The sequence below is a fragment of the Rattus norvegicus genome, chromosome 1 (genome assembly GCF_021556685.1).
Source record: "Rattus norvegicus strain SHRSP/BbbUtx chromosome 1, alternate assembly SHRSP_T2T, whole genome shotgun sequence".
Taxonomy (NCBI): domain Eukaryota; kingdom Metazoa; phylum Chordata; class Mammalia; order Rodentia; family Muridae; genus Rattus; species Rattus norvegicus.
Window position 1 is genome coordinate 194,315,786 of NC_141534.1, and position 20,098 is coordinate 194,335,883.

The 20,098-nt window shown below is 50.8% G+C and overlaps 2 protein-coding genes across 3 annotated transcripts; both read left to right on the top strand.

Annotated features, from left to right (window-relative positions):
• The first annotated feature begins 2,959 nt into the window (after positions 1-2,959).
• On the top strand, positions 2,960-9,176 carry Mapk3 (mitogen activated protein kinase 3). Of its 2 annotated transcripts, NM_017347.3 has the most exon segments (9): positions 2,960-3,166; positions 4,084-4,266; positions 6,388-6,577; positions 6,750-6,866; positions 7,099-7,213; positions 7,560-7,691; positions 7,849-7,958; positions 8,037-8,191; positions 8,590-9,176. In NM_017347.3, coding segments are annotated over 8 exon segments (1,143 nt in total). In that variant the 5' UTR covers positions 2,960-2,993; the 3' UTR covers positions 8,160-8,191; positions 8,590-9,176.
• A 641-nt stretch (positions 9,177-9,817) lies between these two features.
• On the top strand, positions 9,818-19,385 carry Gdpd3 (glycerophosphodiester phosphodiesterase domain containing 3). The gene is made up of 10 exons (NM_001305187.1): positions 9,818-9,956; positions 10,252-10,294; positions 10,529-10,664; positions 10,745-10,790; positions 10,908-11,026; positions 11,105-11,194; positions 11,896-12,029; positions 14,941-15,000; positions 15,117-15,168; positions 19,186-19,385. The coding sequence occupies exons 1-10, from the start codon at positions 9,818-9,820 to the stop codon at positions 19,327-19,329; spliced, it is 963 nt and encodes a 320-aa protein (NP_001292116.1). The 3' UTR covers positions 19,330-19,385.
• Positions 19,386-20,098: the final 713 nt, after the last annotated feature.

Here is a 20,098-nt window from a genome sequence, read left to right on the forward strand (position 1 = left end):
AGCAACTGCCCAGGGGTGGCCCAACCCACAATGGGCTATACCCTTCCCTATCAATCACCAATTAAGAAATCATCCTACAGCCATATCTTGTGGAGGCATTTTCTCTCTCTCTTTTTTTTTTTTTTTTTTTTTTTTGGTTCTTTTTTTTCGGAGCTGGGGACCGAACCCAGGGCCTTGCGCTTCCTAGGTAAGCGCTCTACCACTGAGCTAAATCCCCAGCCCCCTCTCTTTTTTTTAAAAAATATTTTATTTTTTATTTATCATATATGAGTACACTGTAGCTGTCTTCAGACACACCAGAAGAGGGCATCAGATCTCATTACAGATGGTTGTGAGCCACCATGTGGTTGCTGGGATTTGAACTCAGGACCTCTGGAAGAGCAGTCAGTGCTCTTAACCTCTGAGCCACCTCTCCAGTCCGTGGAGGCATTGTCTCAATTGAAGTTCCATCCTTTCAAATGACTCTAGCTTGCGTCAAGTTGAAAAGCTAGCATCGGGCTGGAGAGATGGCTCAGTGGTTAAGAGCACCTGACTGCTCTTCCAGAGGTCCTGAGTTCAATTCCCAGCAACCACATGGTGGCTCACAACCATCTGTAAAGAGATCTGACGCCCTCTTCTGGTGTACTTATATATAATAAATGAATAAATCTTAAAAAAAAAAAAAAAAGAAAGAAAGAAAAGCTAGCATCACACGGAGTTATTAAAGACTGAAGACTGAAAGGGGAAAATAAGTAGACTCTTAAACTCCGGCAGGCCTTGCTGGGAGCAGGGGTAGAGGGCTGAGGAATGCAAGGGTGTGCAGTAAGACTTTATTGTTAACTTCATGACAGTTTAGAGAGGCGAGGACCTAAACAGGTGACAACCTGCTTTCTTATAGAACCCAGGACCACCAGGCCAGGGGTGCCCCCACACCTTCCCCATCAATCAGCAGTTAAGAAAATGCCCTGCAGCCACACCTTACAGATGCATTTTCTCCACCGAGGCTCCCTCCTTTCGAACGACACTAGCGTTCCAGCAGTGTAGGGCCATGAGGCACGCAGGAGCACCTGCACAGATGTGGAGCCAAGTGGTCCACTGATTGCCTGGGGGTCAGGGCAGGTCCAACTCCTGTGGGTGCTGCTGGTTAAGGAGATGCCTGGTTCTAGGTTATCCAACTTTCCGAATCTGATGACCCCACCACCACCACTCTAGCTTTGCTAAGCATACAGATCCCTCCCTACCCCCAGGGCCAAACCCTGTCAGTACGAATTTTGGACTTAACTGAGTATGATGTTACAGGCCTGTGATCACAGCACCTTCACACATGCGCACATACAACACAGCCACAAACATTAAATAACAGAACAAATTTTAAAAATGGTTTGAGGGTTGGGGATTTAGCTCAGTGGTAGAGTGCTTGCCTAGCAAGCACAAGGCCCTGGGTTCGGTCCCCAGCTCCGAAAAAAAGAAAAAGGAAAAAAAAAAAAGAAAAAAAATGGTTTGGGGCTGGAGAGATGGTTCAGCGGTTAAGAGCACTGACTGCTCTTCCAGAGGTCCTGAGTTCAATTCCCAGCAACCACATGGTGGCTCACAACCAACTGTAATGGGATCTGATGCCCTCTTCTGGTGTGTCTGAAGACAGCTACAGTGTACTCACATACATGAAATAAATAAATCTTTAAAAAAAATTTTTAGCATTCTTATGGTAACATCTTTGCTTACCTAACCATCTTACTAGCCTCGATCCAGGGTCTTGATTTTGCTGTTTGGCACGCGCACGTGTGTGTGTGTGTGTGTGTGTGTGTGTGTGTGTGTGTATCTGTGTCTGTGTGTGTCTGTGTGTGTGTCTGTGTGTGTGTAAGAGAGAGAGAGAGAGAGAGAGAAACAGATTGTACATTTTAATTGATTTAGTTATCTTTGTTCACAGTTATCACCCTTTCCCTCCTTCTCATATGAAGTGGGCTGGGTTGCATGTCCTCCAGGCAGTAACACTGGGTCTCAGAACACACCTGAGCCCACTGCAGGCCTGCCTCTTCACAGGAGCATACCTGACTTCACAGCTTTCTAGTGCTGCCTGCCATCCACCACCCTTCAGACTGCTTCCTCACTATAACACTTAGGATAAGCCCACCACCACCACAGGGGGGCCCAGCAAACGTGGGTACTTCCTACCAAGTCTGACAGCCCAAGTCGGATACCTAGGACCTGCACAGCAGAAGGAATCTGATATCCTCTGATCTCCACACAGGCTCTGTGACATACTCATGCCCCAACACACAAAATTAATAAATGTGGCAAATAAACGAATAAGAAATTATGGAATCTGGGCATTGTGATACAGTCTTTAATCCCAGCACAGGGGAGTTAGTATGCTGAGGCCAGCCTGGTCTACATAGTGGGTTCCAGGACAGCCAGTTCCATGTCAAGAGACCCTCTTAGAAAAAGGAAGAAAGAAAGAAAGAAAGGAAGGAAGGAAGGAAGGAAGGAAGGAAGGAAGGAAGGAAGAGAAAAAAAGAAAAAAAAAGAGAGAGAGAAGATGGAAATGTGGCTCAGTGATAGGATTCTTGCCTAACATCCAGAATCTGCATGATGGCTCAGGCCTAAAGGTAGGAGGATGTGGCCAACCTCCACCACATAGAACCTTTGGGGCTGGCCTGGATTAATACTGTCTGCGTAAATGAAACAAAAAGTGAGAGGCAGGTCTCCAAAGTTTAGGGGTGGGTTCCCTCAGCATCACTCAGGGCCACTGGCCCCTGGGGCTGCAGTACTCTCTAGGCAGACTAAAGTACCCTAGTGGCCAAGGCAAGGAAGGAACAGCGTAACTAGGCGGGAAAGCCGGGCGCGCTCTCAGTAGACCACGTGACATCGCGGGCCCGCGCAGGCTCGCCGGGCAGGCGCGGGGGCGGGGCGCGCGGGGGCGGGGGCGGAGCCTGGCGCGCGGCCCCGCGGTGACAGGGCGGCAGGGAGGGGCGGGGCCGCGGGCGGGGCAGCGGGGGGAGGCGGGAGGAGTGGAGATGGCGGCGGCGGCGGCGGCTCCGGGGGGCGGGGGCGGGGAGCCCAGGGGAACTGCTGGGGTCGTCCCGGTGGTCCCCGGGGAGGTGGAGGTGGTGAAGGGGCAGCCATTCGACGTGGGCCCACGCTACACGCAGCTGCAGTACATCGGCGAGGGCGCGTACGGCATGGTCAGGTGAGGGGGTGTCCCAGGAGGGGGCTTCAGAGCGGGGACAGCAGGTGCGTGCCCGGGACATGGGGTCCGGGGAGTGTCGCAGGGGAGGGATCGTGCAGTGACTTCTGGGGGACCAGGAGCTACTTTCTCCGGGAAGGGGGGTTGGAGGCTTGGAAGCCACCTTGTATTGTTAAGGGAGGGGCACCTGGGGGACCCTAGAGATACAGGTGGAGCTAAGAGGATGACTATTCTTGGTGAAGGGGGAGTGAGAGACCCATAAGCAGGTAGTGGGAGCCTTGGTTCCCCCCTGATGAGGTTGTGACAGAGTTTGAGAGAGCAGAGCAAAGCTCAGGGTGGGGCAAACCTTTGCACCCCTGCCCCTGGCCTTGCCAGAGGCCCAAAGTAGGGAGGGGTCTCTAGAATGTGCCTTATTTTGTGGGATACAGGTTTGTGAGTTCTCGCTGCCCCACTCTGTGCTCTGGGCCTTTGTTCCTATGGGAACAGCTCTGACCCAGGAACCTCACCGGGAGACAGACCTACCCCTTCTTATCTCTTCCCCTGTCCCATTACTGAATCCTCTGGGTTTCATCCACTCTCTCCATTTAACTCCCATCCCCTGGACCTGTCTTGGATTGAGAGAGTCCAGCTCAGGAAAGGGGAGGAGGGTGAGGGCAACTACAATGTAAGAGGGTCCAGGAGAAAGGAAGTCAGTGAGTGGCCACTCTCTTCCTCTGTTTGTGAAGTCACTGAAAGGCTGCCTGGCTGGTCCCCAGCTTTCCCCCTGGAGATTCCAGGCCTTCACAGCAGGAAGGAGCCAGCATTGTTTACACTTGGCCAGAACCCTCTCCTGCTCTCTCCGGTCCCTGCCAAGGCCTGGGTGGGGCCACCAGGCCTGGATTCCCCCTTTGTAAGGCCACACATCTCTCTGGCTCTCTCAGCTCAGCATATGACCACGTGCGCAAGACCAGAGTGGCTATCAAGAAGATCAGCCCCTTCGAGCATCAAACCTACTGTCAGCGCACGCTGAGAGAAATCCAGATCTTGCTGCGATTCCGCCATGAGAATGTCATAGGCATCCGAGACATCCTCAGAGCACCCACCCTGGAAGCCATGAGAGATGTGTATCCTTTAGCCACAGCTCCAGAGCGAGGCTAAGGAGCTTGGCTTTGCTTTCTGTTGTCGTCTGTTGTGCCACCCTCAAAAAAAAAAAAAAAAAAAAAAAAAAAAAAAAAAAAAAAACTTAAAAACCCAGCAAAGTAACTTTTTAGCTGAGAGTCTACGGAGCAGAAGAGCACCCTGGCAGGCCTTGGATCCTGGTCTGTTGCAGCCAAGTGGAGTGGCCTTGAACACATCCTTTTCTGCTCTGTGCCCCAGTATGGTGTGTGGGGAGGGGAGAATGCTGGGCAAACCATCTCTATGGGAGCTTTGTCTTCTGACATCTGCAGTTCTGTGACATGACCCAGTCTCTGCCCACAGCCCTTTCTTGCTCAACAGACTCACGATTCTTTAGAGACCTCACACTGGATTGAAAGCGAGGAAGAAAACCGGCATTGGGCATGCCTAGCGCTTTGGTTCTAATTCAACCTTTTAGCTTCCCTGTGTGATGAGCTTTACCGCGTCCATTTCTAAGATGAGGAAACTGAGGCTCTGTGTTTTGCTGGGCCTTCTGTGGGGGAGGGGCGATACTTTCTCCAACCTGGAGAGGGTGGAGGCTTTCACACCACCTTGCATTGTTAAGAGGAGGAACCTGAAGACCCTAGACTCACAGGGCGGAGCCACGCCTTTGCACTCCTGGTCTAGCCAGGGGCTCAAGGAAGGACGAGGGGCCCTGAGAGTCTGCCTATAGAAGAAAGCCTAAATTCAGCTGTTCCTGTTTGTTGCTTCCTCTTCTTCCCCAGTTGGCTTTCTTGGAGCCTTCCCACTCTTCTGAGAGCCCCACCCTGATTACCTGCGGCCTTGTACCTTGACCAGGAAAGGTAGTCCAGCCCTTGTTGCCCTTGCTTGACACTGCTTGCCTAGTTCAGACATTTAGTTCATTGTCCACATGTACTTCCTGCTTGGCGCCATTGCTAGTAGACTGTAGCACCCATGGCCTCTTCCCTACCCACCCCTCCCGATCCCAGGATTTGTTCTGCAGCCTCTGCAGCTCTGACCACAGGAAATCGACTACTCCTGTCTTGTTGCATGACCTTCAGCAGGTCTCTGCACCTCCGGACTTCCACATTTGTAAAGCGGCAGGGTTGGTCCATGTGTGTGTATCTGCATATGCTTGTTCTCTCTTCTTCTTTTTGAGAAAGGGTCTCCCTATGTAGACCAGGCTAGCCCTGAACTCATAGAGATCCTGGGTGCCACCAGCCCCAGCTCTCACATGTCTTCTGTGGAAGACAGTTCAGACTTCATTTTTTGAGAAAGTGTCACTGTGTATCCCTGGTTGGCCTCAGGCTAACTCTGTAGACCTGGCTGGCTTTAAACTTCTAGGCAAGCCTCTGGCCTCTGCTTCAAGTGCTGAGGTTGTAGGAGTGACATACTCTGCCCAGCTCCTGATTACTCTTCCAAAGATAAGCCAGATGACATTTGTTTGTGTTTAGTCTTTGTTTTATCTTCAAGTATAAAAGGACTCTCAGTTCTCCACCTTCTGGTGTACGGTCAAGCTCTCTGTAGGAGCACACTGTGGTGGGGAGTGTCTCCTCACTTTCCTGGCACAAATCATCCCCACAAGGCAGGCATTTATTTTTAAGCAAACAGTCACTGTGTGCCAGATGGTATTCGTGCATTATCTCATTTAACCCACTCAGCGGCCACATGGCTCTGCCCATGGAGTAACAACACTGCTCCTTGTTTGCTGAGCGCTCTCCGTGTGCATCGTATGCTCACAGCACCCTCTGAAGAGCAGTTACTCTCCCTGCTTGTCAGGAGACTGAGGTGGTGTGGACAGGTTAAGAACATCGAGCTGTGGCAGCAACATGAGGACTTCAGGCATGAGTGGGTTAACTCAGAGCTCCCTCCCGTTCTTCCTATGTTCTCCCACTACTGTCCATCCAGCAGAGCCCTCATTTGCCCAGGGGAGAAACTGAGGGCCCAGAATAGATGTACCTTGCACACTGTCAGCTCCAAGTCTTGTGAAGCTCATGAGGCCAAGGGACCCTAGCTGGAAGGGAATACACGACCAGGTCAGAGCCTGTTTTCCTTAACGAAGTGTCTCCTACTCCCCCCAACGTGGGGGTCTCTGGAGGCGTCCTCAGTTACATTGTTCAGGACCTCATGGAGACGGACCTGTACAAGCTGCTAAAGAGCCAGCAGCTGAGCAATGACCACATCTGCTACTTCCTCTACCAGATCCTCCGGGGCCTCAAGTACATACACTCGGCCAATGTGCTGCACCGGGACCTGAAGCCCTCCAATCTGCTTATCAACACCACCTGCGACCTTAAGGTCAGAGGTTAAATGTCTGCTTCTCTTTCTTTCTCTCCTCCTGGGGCCTCTGGGTGGCCAGCAAAAGCAGCCTTGGAACATGGCAAGCAAGAACAGAATAGGCAGGGCAGGGGCACTAACTAGGCTGTGGAGGCCTTAGGCACCTAGCTCAGTAACCTGGGTTTGATTCCAGATCTGTGATTTTGGCCTTGCCCGGATTGCTGACCCTGAGCACGACCACACTGGCTTTCTGACCGAGTATGTGGCCACACGCTGGTACCGAGCCCCAGAGATCATGCTTAACTCCAAGGTAGGAGAGTTACCCACGTCTGCAAGGGAGTCCTAGAGCTATCCCTGGACCTTGGCACAATCCCTCGGGCCCTCGGGCTCTAGCAAGATGTAGAGATTAGAGTTTTCCTAGTCTCTGTCCTTTGCTTTGCCTTTTGCTGGGTTAGACCTAAGTTGGTTATAGTGCTTATCCCAGATACCAGGAGTGGCCCCGATAAGGCTGGCCAGGAAGCTCAGCACATTCTCCTCTCCAGGGCTACACCAAATCCATTGACATCTGGTCTGTGGGCTGCATTCTGGCTGAGATGCTCTCCAACCGGCCTATCTTCCCCGGCAAGCACTACCTGGACCAGCTCAACCACATTCTAGGTGAAAGGGCCTGTCTGGCTGAGAGGGATGGGGGTTAGCGGATCAGAAGTGACATTTCTGGAAGTCGAGACTTGGGTACCACATGTGGAGCCTCTCCAGCATCTCACGGTATTTCTGTAAGGTGTTCTTCCCATTTGAAAGCTGGGAGAAGCAAGGCTAAGCCCTACACCTAAGGAAGACTGCAGCCAGAATCTGAGTCCAGGACTCCCTGGTTCTCAGCTCTTCGTCACTGACCCAGTGGGTAGATGGGGAGTGTGGTGGCTAGGCTTGGACTCCTGTTCTTGCTTCCTGACCTGTTCCCAGAAAGAGGACTTGACTTCTCACAAGACAACTGGTTTACCCACAGGTATACTGGGTTCCCCATCCCAAGAGGACCTAAATTGTATCATTAACATGAAGGCCCGAAACTACCTACAGTCTCTGCCCTCTAAAACCAAGGTGGCTTGGGCCAAGCTTTTTCCCAAATCTGACTCCAAAGGTGAGTGAGAAAGAGGGCCAGGGGTAGGCTAAAACCCAGCAGCCAAGAAGGGTGTGTGACGCTAACGCCTGCCTCAGTAAATAGGCCCCTAGGCACTGGACGGGGCATGTCTGTGGAGCTGCCTTCCTCCTGACTGCTGCCCCCTGCCTTGCCTTAGCTCTTGACCTGCTGGACCGGATGTTAACCTTTAACCCAAACAAGCGCATCACAGTAGAGGAAGCACTGGCTCACCCTTACCTGGAACAGTACTATGATCCGACAGATGAAGTAAGCCGGCCACCAGCGGCTGGGAGGGGAATTAGTGTTCCCAGTGTCCGGCCTGTGCCTTACTGTCTTTGCCCCCAGCCAGTGGCTGAGGAGCCATTCACCTTTGACATGGAGCTGGATGATCTCCCCAAGGAGCGGCTGAAGGAGCTGATCTTCCAAGAGACAGCCCGCTTCCAGCCAGGGGCACCAGAGGCCCCCTAACAAGAACAGACACCCCTGTCCTTTTGGACCTGGTGAGTGGTTCCTGATGCCTCTGCATAGCCACATCCTGTTCAGAGGCTGGCCAGCCTGAGTGCTTCCTCATCTAATACATGTGTGGTAGCAACAAAGGGCCAGAGCCTGCTAGTCACATGTGACCACACACCCTCCAGCCCCATTCAATTCCCACTTGTCAGCATCCACTGAAACCCAAAGGTGAGGGATCCTCCCCTTATGAGGAGCCACTCCAGGCCTTTCGGGCAGAGTATACCATGATGACTTTGAGGGGAGCCCGTAATCACTGTAGCACTTGGTGGCTGCTCTTGTTAACTGCAGATAAGGAATCCATGACCCACAAAACTTGACAGACCAGAGGCACTGGAGTCAAGGCTCACCCAAATGACAGTTCTTTTCTGTCTGTTTCTTTCTTCAGGTCCTGCTCCTACCTGCTCCTTCTCTGCAGATTGTTAGAAAATGAACTTTGCTCAACCCGGACCCCGGCAGCCCAGGCTGGACCAAGGGTGGGCCTGGCCACCCCCTCTCACTCTGCTGGGGTCTCCTGCTTCAAGCAGGCTTCTCCCACTCCAGTCCCCTGCCCCATCTCCCCTTGACCTGAGTGATGAGGTGGTCCCAGAGCTGATCTCTGCTGCTGTGTCTTTATCTATCCCTGCTAGCCCCAGCTCTGGTAGACGGTTCTGGAATGGAAGGGCTATGACCGCCCTAGGACCTGTGCTACAGAGGGGTGGAGGGCACTGAGTAGGCTAAGCTCTGCCCTACTCATCCTGTTGGAACCCCACCCCATTTTCCCTGACAGAACATTCCTAAATCTCAAGGGCTAGTTTCCCTGAGGAGCCAGGCCTAGGCCTAACCCTCTCCCTCTCAAGCTGCCACATGTAACGCCCTTGCTGCTTCTGTGTGTGGGTGATTGGATGTGGAGGCGGGGCCCGTGGAGAGCCCGTGCCCCTCCCCACCTCCCTGTGCCTGTATCTAATATATAAATATAGAGATGTGTATATGGATGGCTCTGTCTCTGTCTGTGTATGCCGACGCGACCAACATGCTGCACCCATTACTGCCCCACCTCCAGCCCGGCCTTCACATGGTCCTGGTAGTCTTTGGCTCCAGCTCGCCAGGGATGAGGTTGGGTCTAAGGAGTGCCAGTCTCCTGGGAAGGGGTCAGTCTCCCTTTAGTCACTGTCTTCCCTAAGAGCTTCCTGTTTAACTGCCTGGAGTGATTTGGGGTGACTCAGGGGCACCTTACACATCCCCAAATTCCTAGGAAGTGGCAAAGGTAGTAAATTAAAGTTTCTGTCCACGAATACCTATGGGAGGCAGAGAGATCCAAAAACTAGGGGGTAGGGGTTGGGCTGCTTAATCCCCCACACACAGGGTCAAGAACAGAAGGGGGTGTTGGGGTCTCTGAACGAGAGACCCAGGGCTGTCTGCCTCAGTTCCTGCGCCTGGCCCCAGCTCTGGGCCATACTGCAGTCTGGCCACATTCCAGCAGCACCCAGCAGGCTCAGCAGGTCCATGGGCGTGGTGCTGCCCCGTGGTGGAGCCAGCCTACACTGGCTCAGCAGGAAGGCTCGGCCCCAGGCATCAGAGCCCTTTGGGACTGGGAAGGCAGTGCTTTTGACAGAAGCCTGCTGTGGAGCGAGGCTATGATCCCCCTCGTGTACTTCGTTCTGCCCACCCTGGGCAGCTATGTAATTCTCTCCATCTTCTTCCTGCGCCGACCTCACCTGCTGCACACACCCTGGGCTCCAGGGTTCTCCATCCGCCTGGCTGCACACCGTGGAGGTGAGCTGAGTCAGGGATGTGGAAGGGATGGAATCCATTTAGGATAGAGTGAGCCAAACCAGACAGGTGCCATGGTGGGCAGCAGCACATCGTCAAGGTGCAGGGCAGGAGTGAATGTTAAACCAAGAGCGAGGTAAGGAGAGTCTCGGCAACTGGAGGGCATGTGACGGAAGCAGAGGCCAGTTCAGCTGACTGGAAGAGAAGAAGCCTAAAGCAAGCAGATGACCATCAGGAAGAAAGGTAGGCAGGAAGGTCAAGCCAGGTCCCAGGAACCCACCCAAACTGCTTTCCACAGGGTCTGGGGAGCGGCTGGAGAACACCATGGAGGCAATAGAGAAGTGAGTCCAAGCCCCAGCAAGTCCCATGTAAGGTTGTGGGGTCCTGGGTTGTGCTCTGCGGGGCAACCAGGGTTGCTACTTACCGGCTTCGTCAGTCGGGTATCTAGAAGCCCTGGAATTGTGTAGATGGGGGTCACATGTCCCACCGTAAATTCTGTGCCAGTATTTCCCCTCCACTACATGCCCTGGTCTTTCCTTTGTCCCCTTTCCCCCCACCAACCTTTGCTCCCATAGTTCCATGGCCCAGAGAGCAGATCTCTTGGAATTTGACTGCCAGCTCACCCGAGATGGCGTGGTGGTAGTGTCACACGACAAAAACCTGTCCCGCCAGTCAGGCCTAAATAAGGATATAAACACCCTGGACTTTGCGGTGAGTTTTGCAGCCCCTCAGCCTGAGAGCTGCCACCCTTAGACACATGCACCCTGATGATGCTTCTCTGCTCTCCACAGCAACTGCCCCTCTACAAGGAAGAACTGGAGATTTACTTCTCGCCAGGTAGGATGTGTGTGTCCTTGCACTGCCTAGCCGCCTTCTCATATACGCTCATTAAACCCCTCCCTCTAGCCCGTTTATCCCACTCTGACCCCAGTTTTTGTGACACCCCCCCCCCAGGCCATTTTGCTCACGGGTCAGACCGGCACATGATTAGTTTGGAGGATGTATTCCAGAAATTTCCAAGGACTCCCATGTGCTTGGAGATCAAAGAAAAAAATGAAGAACTCATTCACAAGGTAGTACCTTGTGCCCAGCAGGTGAGGCCAGGCCCAAGAGAGGCCTGGCTTCCCTTCCTGCCTTTGTCTCTACTGTAGGTAGCCAACATGGCGAGGCGCTTTAACCGAAACGAGATTACTATTTGGACTTCAGAGAAGAACTCAATCATGAAGAGATGCAAGGCTGCCGTGAGTCCCTCTTTCTCTGTTGTGGGGTTAGAGGCCACCCCCAGCCCAAGGAAGGGCCCCAGGAACTAGCCTTCAGCATGGTCTCCAAGAGCAGGATTGGAAAAGTCAGACATAACTGTGTACTGGCATGGTGTTGCCAGGAGGCCTGCTTTGGGAAGCCTCCCATACTGGCTGTTGGTCAGGTGTTTGCTACTGTGACAGACTTCAAGCCATACCTCACGGGTCATTGTTCAGAGATTTTAACCCATATCACTTTGGGCCCAAAGCTAGAGGTCAAGAGAGCTCAACAACAGCTTAGGAGGAGCAGAGATAACGCCTGGGCTGACTTCTTCCTTCTTCCCCATTTTTTTGGGCCCGGGAGGTGGGGAGAACAGGATATACCATTTTGGGAGCAGATGCCAGGCTGCTTCTTCCCCTACAAGCTCCTTCCGAGCCTACGGAAAAGCTACTGCCCACAGTAAGGGGGCGCCTTCTCCCATAGCTAATTTTGTGGAAACATCCTCAGGCGTGCCCTCAGGTATAACTCACCAATCTCCTAGTACTACTTCTTAGGCCCATCAAGTGGACAGAGTAACCATTATACTGTTCAAGGTGTGACCGTGATGTCCGGCCCTGACCCTCTCAGCGAGTACCACCTCTCTGCTGTCTCTGGTGCAGACAGACAGATGGGTCACCTTCTCACCTCTCCCCCTGCCTCCCAGAACCCTGAGATGCCCACGGCCTTCACAATATGGCGATCATTCTGGATACTGCTGCTCTACTACCTGGGGCTACTGCCTTTTGTCTCCATCCCTGAGAAGTTTTTCTTCTGTTTCCTGCCCACCATCATCAACAGGTACCAGTGGTGAGATGGGCTCGGCACCTCTCTGCTCAGGGCACATTGCCCAGAATTTGTGTGGCAATGACCCGAGATCCCCAGTTTCCTCATTTCCTCAGAGTCCTCCAGGTTCTTTAAATATGTGTGTGTGTGTGTGTGTGTGTGTGTGTGTGTGTCTGTGTCTGTGTGTGTGTCTGTGTGTGTGTCTGTGTGTGTGTGTGTGTGTGTTTGTGCAGGTGTATGCCACACGTGTGCAGTTCCCTGGAGAGGCTAGAAGAGTATGTCAGATCCCCTGGAACAAGAGTTACAGGAAGTTGTGAACCACCCAACATGAATATTTAGAACCAAATTCAGATCCTCTGGAAGAACAGTGAGTTCTTAACCACTCCACATCTCTCCAATCCCAAGACCCTTTAAAGAGGATAGTGACCTCTTTTTTATTTTGTTTTGTTTTATTGAGAGAATTTTATGTATCTTAAGCTGGCCTGAAACGAAGTAGCTGAGAAGAAAGACGTTGAATTTTTAATCCTCCTGCCTCTACCTGGTTTTATTCAGTGCTAGAGGCTGAACACTGGGTTTTGTGTATGCTTGGGACACTACCAACTGAGTCACCACCTGTTTTATTTTTTTAATTTGTTACAGAGGGGTGTGTGTGCGTATGTACGCGTGGTGTCTCTGTGTGTGTGTGTGTGTGTGTGTGTGTGTGTGTGTGTGTGTGTGTGTGTGTGTGTATGCCAGAAACAACATCCTTTCTGCCTTTAGGTAGGTCCTAGGGATTGGATTCAAGTTGCTGGGCTTTCGTGGCAAGGACTTTTGTCCTCTAAGCTACTGGTTCTCAACCTGTGGGTCAAGACCCCTTTGGAGGTGAACAACTCTTTCACAGGGGCTGCCTAAGACCACTGGAAGACACAATACTTAAAATTCATAACAGTAGCAAAATTATAATTGTGAAGTGGCAATGACAATGATTTTATGGTCGGGGTCACCACAATGTAAGGAACTGTATGAAAGGGTCCCAGCATTGGGATGCTTGAGAACCACTGCACTAAGCCATAGAGAAGGCCTGGTATATTTGCCTCAAACTCTCAATCCTCCTGCTTCAGCCTTCCCAATGCTGGAATCATGGGCCTGCACCACTACAGCTCCTGCTGGCATTCATGAACACTAAAGGGCTTGTGACACACACACACACACACACACACACCAACTTGCAGACTAATTTCTCTATGAAGTTTTAGAAGAAATTCATCCAAACCTTGATGGAAACCTCTCTCTGGTCAGTGAAGTTGTAGTAGGGTTGGTCAGCCTAGTAAAGAGACCTGACGGGGTTGGAGAGATGGCTCAGAGGTTAAGAGCACTGACTGCTCTTCCAGAGGACTTGAGTTCAATTCCCAGCAACCACATGGTGGCTCACAACCATCTGTAATGGGATCTGGTGCCCTCTTCTGGTGTGTCTGAAGACAGTGACAGTGTACAGTATATAAATAAATAAAATAAACCTTAAAAAAAAAAAAAAAAAAAAAAAAAAAAAAGACCTGACATGCCTCGGTTAGGCCCTCCGGGGAACAGCCTGGCTCTCTCATTCTCAAGTGAGTTAGCCCACCCTACATTATCCTTGTTAACAAAGTAACTGTAGGAGGCTATACTAGGAACTAGATATTTGCTCAGCTTGGGCCTGCCTCCTCCCTTTCTGACAACTTCTCCAGGACTGTTCCCAAAGCCCTGGCTCCACTATGTGGGTCTCAGGAAAGCGAGCCAGTCCTGCAGTTTCACAGTCCCACAGCCCCGCAATCCCACAGCCCCCGCAGTTCCGCAGTCCCGCAGCCCCGCAGCCCCGCAGTCCTGCAGCCCCGCGGTCCGACTCCAAAGCTGTGTGTCTGCAGTATTTTACACGGGGTGAACGTTTTTCACATATTGTGGGGTATGTAACCTTTACCTTACTTACAGTGCCTCTCCCAGAAGGTAGAGCCATAATCTCCCCCTGCCCCCGCCCCCGTTAGTACCAGAGATGCTGGGTTTCTGTGATTTGCCCGAGGTTACACAGCTGGAAATACAGAGCCTGGGCAAACTCTGGTGCCTGACCTAGGGCGCTGCTCCAAAATCATCCCTGGAGTAGATAGGATAAGTTGTGACATGTAAACAACCTAGTAAGCACTGTCTCATCGGAAGAAGCTGGCCAAATGTGGGCACCGTGGCACACACCTGCAATCCCAGCACTTGTGAGAGGATGAGGCCAGAGGGTTGCAAGTTCTGGACCAACTCCAGTATTCTTAAAAACCTACCCTTGAAGCGCAAGGCCCTGGGTTCGGTCCCCAGCTCCGAAAAAAAGAACCAAAAAAAAAAAAAAAAAAAACCTACCCTTGGCAGGGGCAGTGGTAATACACGCCTTTAATCCTAGTACTCATGAGGCAGAGGCAGGGACATCTCTAAGCTTGAGAGTTCCAAGACAGCTTGGGCTACACAAAGAAACCCTGACTTGAAAAGCCAAAAATTTTAAAAGCCTCACCCAGACTCAACCAGGAGAACTTCTGTGAAATCTAGCTCTGGAATCAAGCTGGTCCCAGGCTCCTCATGGATATAGTTTTGACCTCCAACGTGTTGGTGTCTAAGCCTCAGTTCCCTGTCCTTAAGATGGGAAGAAAGGCAAGCTCTGAAACCAAGGACTCCAGGACACAGTCAGCTGTCACTAAGGGTTGTGTTATCTCACTAGGCAGAGCCTCTTCAGGCTCGGCCAAGGTGAAGGAACCATTACCACCACAGCCCTGTGTGCAAAGCCCCGCCCCCCAATACATACACACACACACACACACACACACACACACACACACACACACACACACACACACACACACAGAGAGAGAGAGGGAGAGACAGGGACAGAGAGGGAGAGAGAATACCAAGGAGTTGACTCTGCCCCTTCTCTACACAGGACTTACTTTCCATTTTCCTGTGGATGGATGAACAAACTGTCGGCTACAGTTACAAAATGGTGAGGTTGGCAGGGCTGCTGGGTGGAGGGTCCACACAGGGACCTGCCACTGCCCTTCTCCTTTGTCCCCTCTCATCCCTGTATTATTGCCTTTGATGTCCCCATCTGTCCCCCAGGGCCATCATGAGGAAAAGTCTGATCCAATACTTGCAGGACCGAGGGGTACAGGTGAGACTCAGCCACTACCCCAGCGAGGAGCTGGCTCACAGTGCACACCTGGGAGCAGTTTCCATCATCCTGGGACACCTCTGAGTGTCAGTTCCTTTGCCCATAAAATGCAGAGACTAAGCATCTGCAGACCTTTCTGATGTGTACACGGTACTTAATCAGAGATCGGTAAGCATTAGCCACTGATCAGGATGCTGTGGCCTGCTGAGAAGCCAGACCCAGCCCACTCTCTTGCTCTGCTCCTGACTATGATTCATGGACGTAGTGAAGGCATTTAGGTTTGTTGTTTTTTTGTTTTGTTTTGTTTTGTTTTGTTTATGTGTAATAAAATGTTTTGCCTGAATGACATCTGGCCTGGTGCTGAAGCCAGAAGATGGTTTTAGATCCATAGTTCTGAGCTGCCATGTAGACACTGGGCTCTGCTGACAGCCCCAGTTGTGGTTGGTTTGCTGTGTATGTATACAGCCTTGACTGTCCTGGAACTCACTCTGTAGACCAGGCTGGCCTAGAACTCACATTCACCTGCCTCTAAGGCTTGGACCACCATTGCCTGGCTGTCTTTTTTTTTTTTTTTTAACTTTCTGTTTTTGTTTGTTTTGTTTGAGGCAGTGTCTCACCATATAACTCTTGCTATGTAGATCAAGCTGTCCTCATTGAGACATGCTACCTGTCTGTCTCTTGAGTGCTGGGAATAAGGGGTTGTGCCACCATGCCTGACCATGGTTTGGCTTGGTTTCGGGTTTTTTTTTTTTTTTTTGGTTTTTTGTTTTTTTATTGTCTTATTTTTATGTGTACGGGTATCTTACATACATATATGTCTGTGTACCACATGTGTGTGCCTGGTCTCCGAAGAGGTTAGGAGAGGGTGTCAGATGGTTGTGAGCCATTACGTAGGAGCTGGGGATTGAAGTAGTGTCCTCTAGAAGAACAACCAATGCTCTTAACCACTGAGCCATCTCTCCAGCCCCTGGTGTTTTACGTAGGCTAGGCTGACCTCAAACTCATGGCAATCCTCCTACCCCCGCCTCCCTAATAGTGGAATTGCAGGCATGAACCACTGTGCCTGGCTGGACCTGGGTCATATTTTAAAAATACTTTGTAATTTTATTTTACATGCATTGGTATTTTGCCTGCACGTTTGTCCTGTGTGCGGGCATCAGATCCTGGAGTTACAGACAAGTGAGTTGTGAGCTGCCATATGGGGGCCAGGATTTGAACCCAGGTCTTCTGGAAGAGCAGACAGTACTTTTAACCACTGAGCCATTGCTCCAGCCCCAGACATAAGACATTTAATTAACAAGCCTCACTGAGAGGGTTCCAGACGTTTACCTAGGAAGAGAGCTTCCTATCAAATGTGGGGAAAGAAATGAAGCCTGTTAGCCCCACATGTGCTTTGATGTTGCAGCAAAGGAAGGACCCAGCACTGTTGGCCATGACGGTGGGAGATGGACCTTGGGGAGAGGGAGAACATCACAGGCTGGCATCTACAGGGCTAAAGCTTGGAGGAGCAAGAGGCTGGGCTCAGAGGAGCTGGGTGGATTCCCTAGGCTGAGTGCAGTAGAGGTCAGTTAGGCCCACTGGCCTCAGGTCTAATAGGACCATGACCTTTGAGCTTTGGGAAGGAAGCTTTTGAAAGTCTACAGGACACCTGATCCAGATAAATTCATCGAGTAAAGTCACTTGGTGTATAACATGGAGAGCATGTGGTAGTGGGTAGACAGAGAGTGTCTATAGGAGCCTGATACTGCCATTGACAGGAGTCCAACATGGGTGACAGCAGCGGGGACAGGTGGAAGGGTTAACTCAGAGAGAGGCTTTGACTACTGCCTGTGTCTGGCATCACTAAGGCAAGGCAGGGAGGTTTTCCCTTCCCAGCCCTCTCACACCTCTGATCTCTTCACGTTTAAAGACTGGGCTCTCATTTGTTAAACTAAGACATCCAGAGATCCAGTGACTTTCCTGTTATAAAAATGCCAGGTGTGGTGGCTTGGATATGGTTGGCCCAGGGGAAGTGGCACTGTTAGGAGGTGTGGTCTTGTTGGAGTAGACCTGGCCTTGTCAGCTCTGTGGAGTTGGGCTTTGAGGGCCTGCCCATTGTATACTTGATGATAATGGACTGAACCTCTGAAACCATAAGCCAGCCCCAGTGAAATGTTTGCCTTTGTAAGAGTTGCCTTGGCCATGGTGTCTCTTCACAGACATGGAAACCCTAACAGCCACCATGTCAGCCAGGTGCAGCAGCCCATACACATGATACTTGGAAAACAGAGGCAGGAAGATGGCCGGTTCTAAACCAGCTTGGACTGAGTAACACTCCCTGCCTCAAAACAACATAGATAAAGCAAACAAGGAAGGCAGTAAAATGATTCAGTGGCTAAAGGCTTCTGCCCTCAACCTGATGACCTAAGAGCTGTTCCCTGACCCACATACTGTGTATACTGTGATGTGTACCCGCCCCCTCATAAATAAATAAAATCAAATTGTTAAAAAAAAAGAAAAATAGAAGCCAATGGCTGGGGTTGTGGCTCATTTGGTAGAATACTTGTCTAGCAGCCCCAAGCTCTGGGTTCAGTCACTAGCACTCCAAAAGCAAACAAAGGTAAGGGAGCGGAGAGATGGCTCATCAGTTAAGAGCATTTGCTGCTCTTCTAGATGGCCCAAGCTTGGTTCCCAGCACCCATAGTCACTGGCTTACAATCATCCAGGGGGTCAGATGCCATCGTCCTTCCTCTGTTGGCACTAGACCTGCATGTGGTACCACAGACATCCCTGTTTGCAAGTCACTCATACCTATCAAACAAAATTTTCCCCATCGCCCCTTCTTTAAGTTTTTTGTAAATTTTAAAATAAATACAAATAAATTGTAAAAAGAACAACAACAAATGAGAAACAAACAAAAAAACAAAGCCCACAAGGCCATCATCCACTAGATGGAGTTGGAGGCCAACTTGGTTACATGAGACCCTAATGGGGAGGAGAAGGGAGGAGGGGAGAGGAGAAGAGACCATAAGACATTATAGAATAATTAGTGATGGGCTCTTTAGTACTTAACGTAAAAAATATGTGTGTGTGTGCATGCGTGTGTGTGTGTGTGTGTGTGTGTGTGTGTGTTGCGCTTGCGTGCGCGCATCCCGCGCTGTGCATGTAGAGGTCACAGGGTGCGTGCATTGCAGGAGTCAGTTCTCCTTCCACCGCGTGGATTGTGGGGCTCAATCTCAGGTCCTCAGGGGACGTCACCTGCTGAGTCATGCCACTGGCCCTTGAGTGTGTTTTTGGTCCATTTGTTTTGTAGTACTAGGAATCAAACCCAAGGCTTTGCACATAGGCGGCCAGCGTTAAACCACTGAACAACAACAGCCCCAGATCTTGGGTTGTTTGTGACAGGGCTCACATAGCTCAGGCTGGCCCTTGCATTCCCTGTGTAACACAAGGTCTCTTTGAATCCCTTTCCCTTCTATCTCTTGCCTCTCAGTGCTATAAAAACAAACAGGTACCACTACTTTACCTTTGTTTTTAATAGAATTTCTTGTTTGTTTTGAGACAAAGTTTCACTGTGCAACTCTGGCTGGCCTGAAACTTACTATATAGACTGGGCCTAGAACTCATAGAGATCCACCTGCCTCTGCGTCCTGAGTTCTGAGACCATTCAGCGGCAAGTTCACGTAATTATATGATTTATGTATTTATTTTTGAGGCAGACTCTTGCTATATAACCCCAGCTGGCCACTACTCTGTGTAGCCCAGATGGCCTCAAACTTTCCATCCCCTTGGCTCCGCCTCCCATGTGCAGAGTTACAAACGTGCACGGCCACACTTGGCTCTAAGATCATATATTTAGGTTTTGATAGTAGCTGTGTTTAATAGCCAATTTTGAAACTTCTAAAAAGCTAACTATCAGCTCAAGGACACCAGTGCTGGGAGGTCTGTGCAGAAGGAGGGGCTGCCACCTCCTGGATGTTAAAGGAAGCTTTGGGTTGATGTTCGGAAAACTAACCTGTTCTTTTTCTCCCTGTTCAGGTGCTATTTTGGTGCCTTAATGAAGAATCAGATTTTGAAGTGGCCTTCAGCTTGGGAGCCAATGGCGTCATGACTGATTACCCCACAGCCCTAAGACACTACCTGGACAAGCAGGAACAAAGAGACTCAGCCTCCTCAGTCTGAGGCCCTGTCCTGTCTTTCTCTTAAGGAAAAATAAATAAATATTTTCTTGTCAGTAACATAGTTCACAGAGCAAGGGGATGGAGGGCCAATCCTGAAGGCTATAAGGATGGCACATTATGGGCTGGGGTTGTAACTCAGTGGTAGAATGCTTGCAAACCATGAACGCAGCTCTGGGTTAATACATACTACAAGCAAGTGCACACAGCATCTTAGTGGGGATCAAGAAAGCCTGGGGGAAGCTGGGCCTACAGATGAACATCTTTAACCTCAGCCCTTGGAAGGCAGAGGCAGGAGGGTTTCTGTGAGTTATATTCCAGGGTTACAAAGTGAGACCCTGTTCACTGACACCCCTCCAGAAAAAAAGCCTGGGGCCTAAGTCGGCTGGCCCTCTTGTTCCACTGCATTCCAGACCCAGTAGAGTGGCACCACACCCTGTGCCAGCTTGGCCTCCACTCTGAAGCATGCTAACCCAAGTGCTCTGGCCCTGGTCTCTAGAGATCCGGAGATGAGTGGTTTTCCTGAAACCATTAAGAGACCCAGGCATACAAGGGACTTGACTTTCCTCACATTACTGATATTGGTCACCTTATGCACTGAACTGCAGCATGCAGGCATGGGTGAGTTCACAGGCTCCCCCAGGTACTTGCTGTCCACTTCCTGATCTCCAACATTGGAACCTAATTCATTTAATGAATATTCCCAGTGCAGTACTTTTCAAGCCTGCTGAGTACTGGGACTCAACAGTGAACACAAGTCTAGGTATACCAGA

Coding starts and splice junctions, on each gene's coding strand:
- Mapk3 (XM_087584692.1), top strand. CDS start 2,994: ATGGCGGCGGCGGCGGCGGCTCCGGGGGGCGGGGGCGGGGAGCCCAGG. Junction 6,578..6,749: donor ACACCACCTGCGACCTTAAG/GTCAGAGGTTAA, acceptor GTTTGATTCCAG/ATCTGTGATTTTGGCCTTGC. Junction 6,867..7,098: donor AGATCATGCTTAACTCCAAG/GTAGGAGAGTTA, acceptor TCTCCTCTCCAG/GGCTACACCAAATCCATTGA.
- Gdpd3 (NM_001305187.1), top strand. CDS start 9,818: ATGATCCCCCTCGTGTACTTCGTTCTGCCCACCCTGGGCAGCTATGTA. Junction 11,195..11,895: donor TGAAGAGATGCAAGGCTGCC/GTGAGTCCCTCT, acceptor CCTGCCTCCCAG/AACCCTGAGATGCCCACGGC. Junction 12,030..14,940: donor CTGCCCACCATCATCAACAG/GTACCAGTGGTG, acceptor TTCTCTACACAG/GACTTACTTTCCATTTTCCT.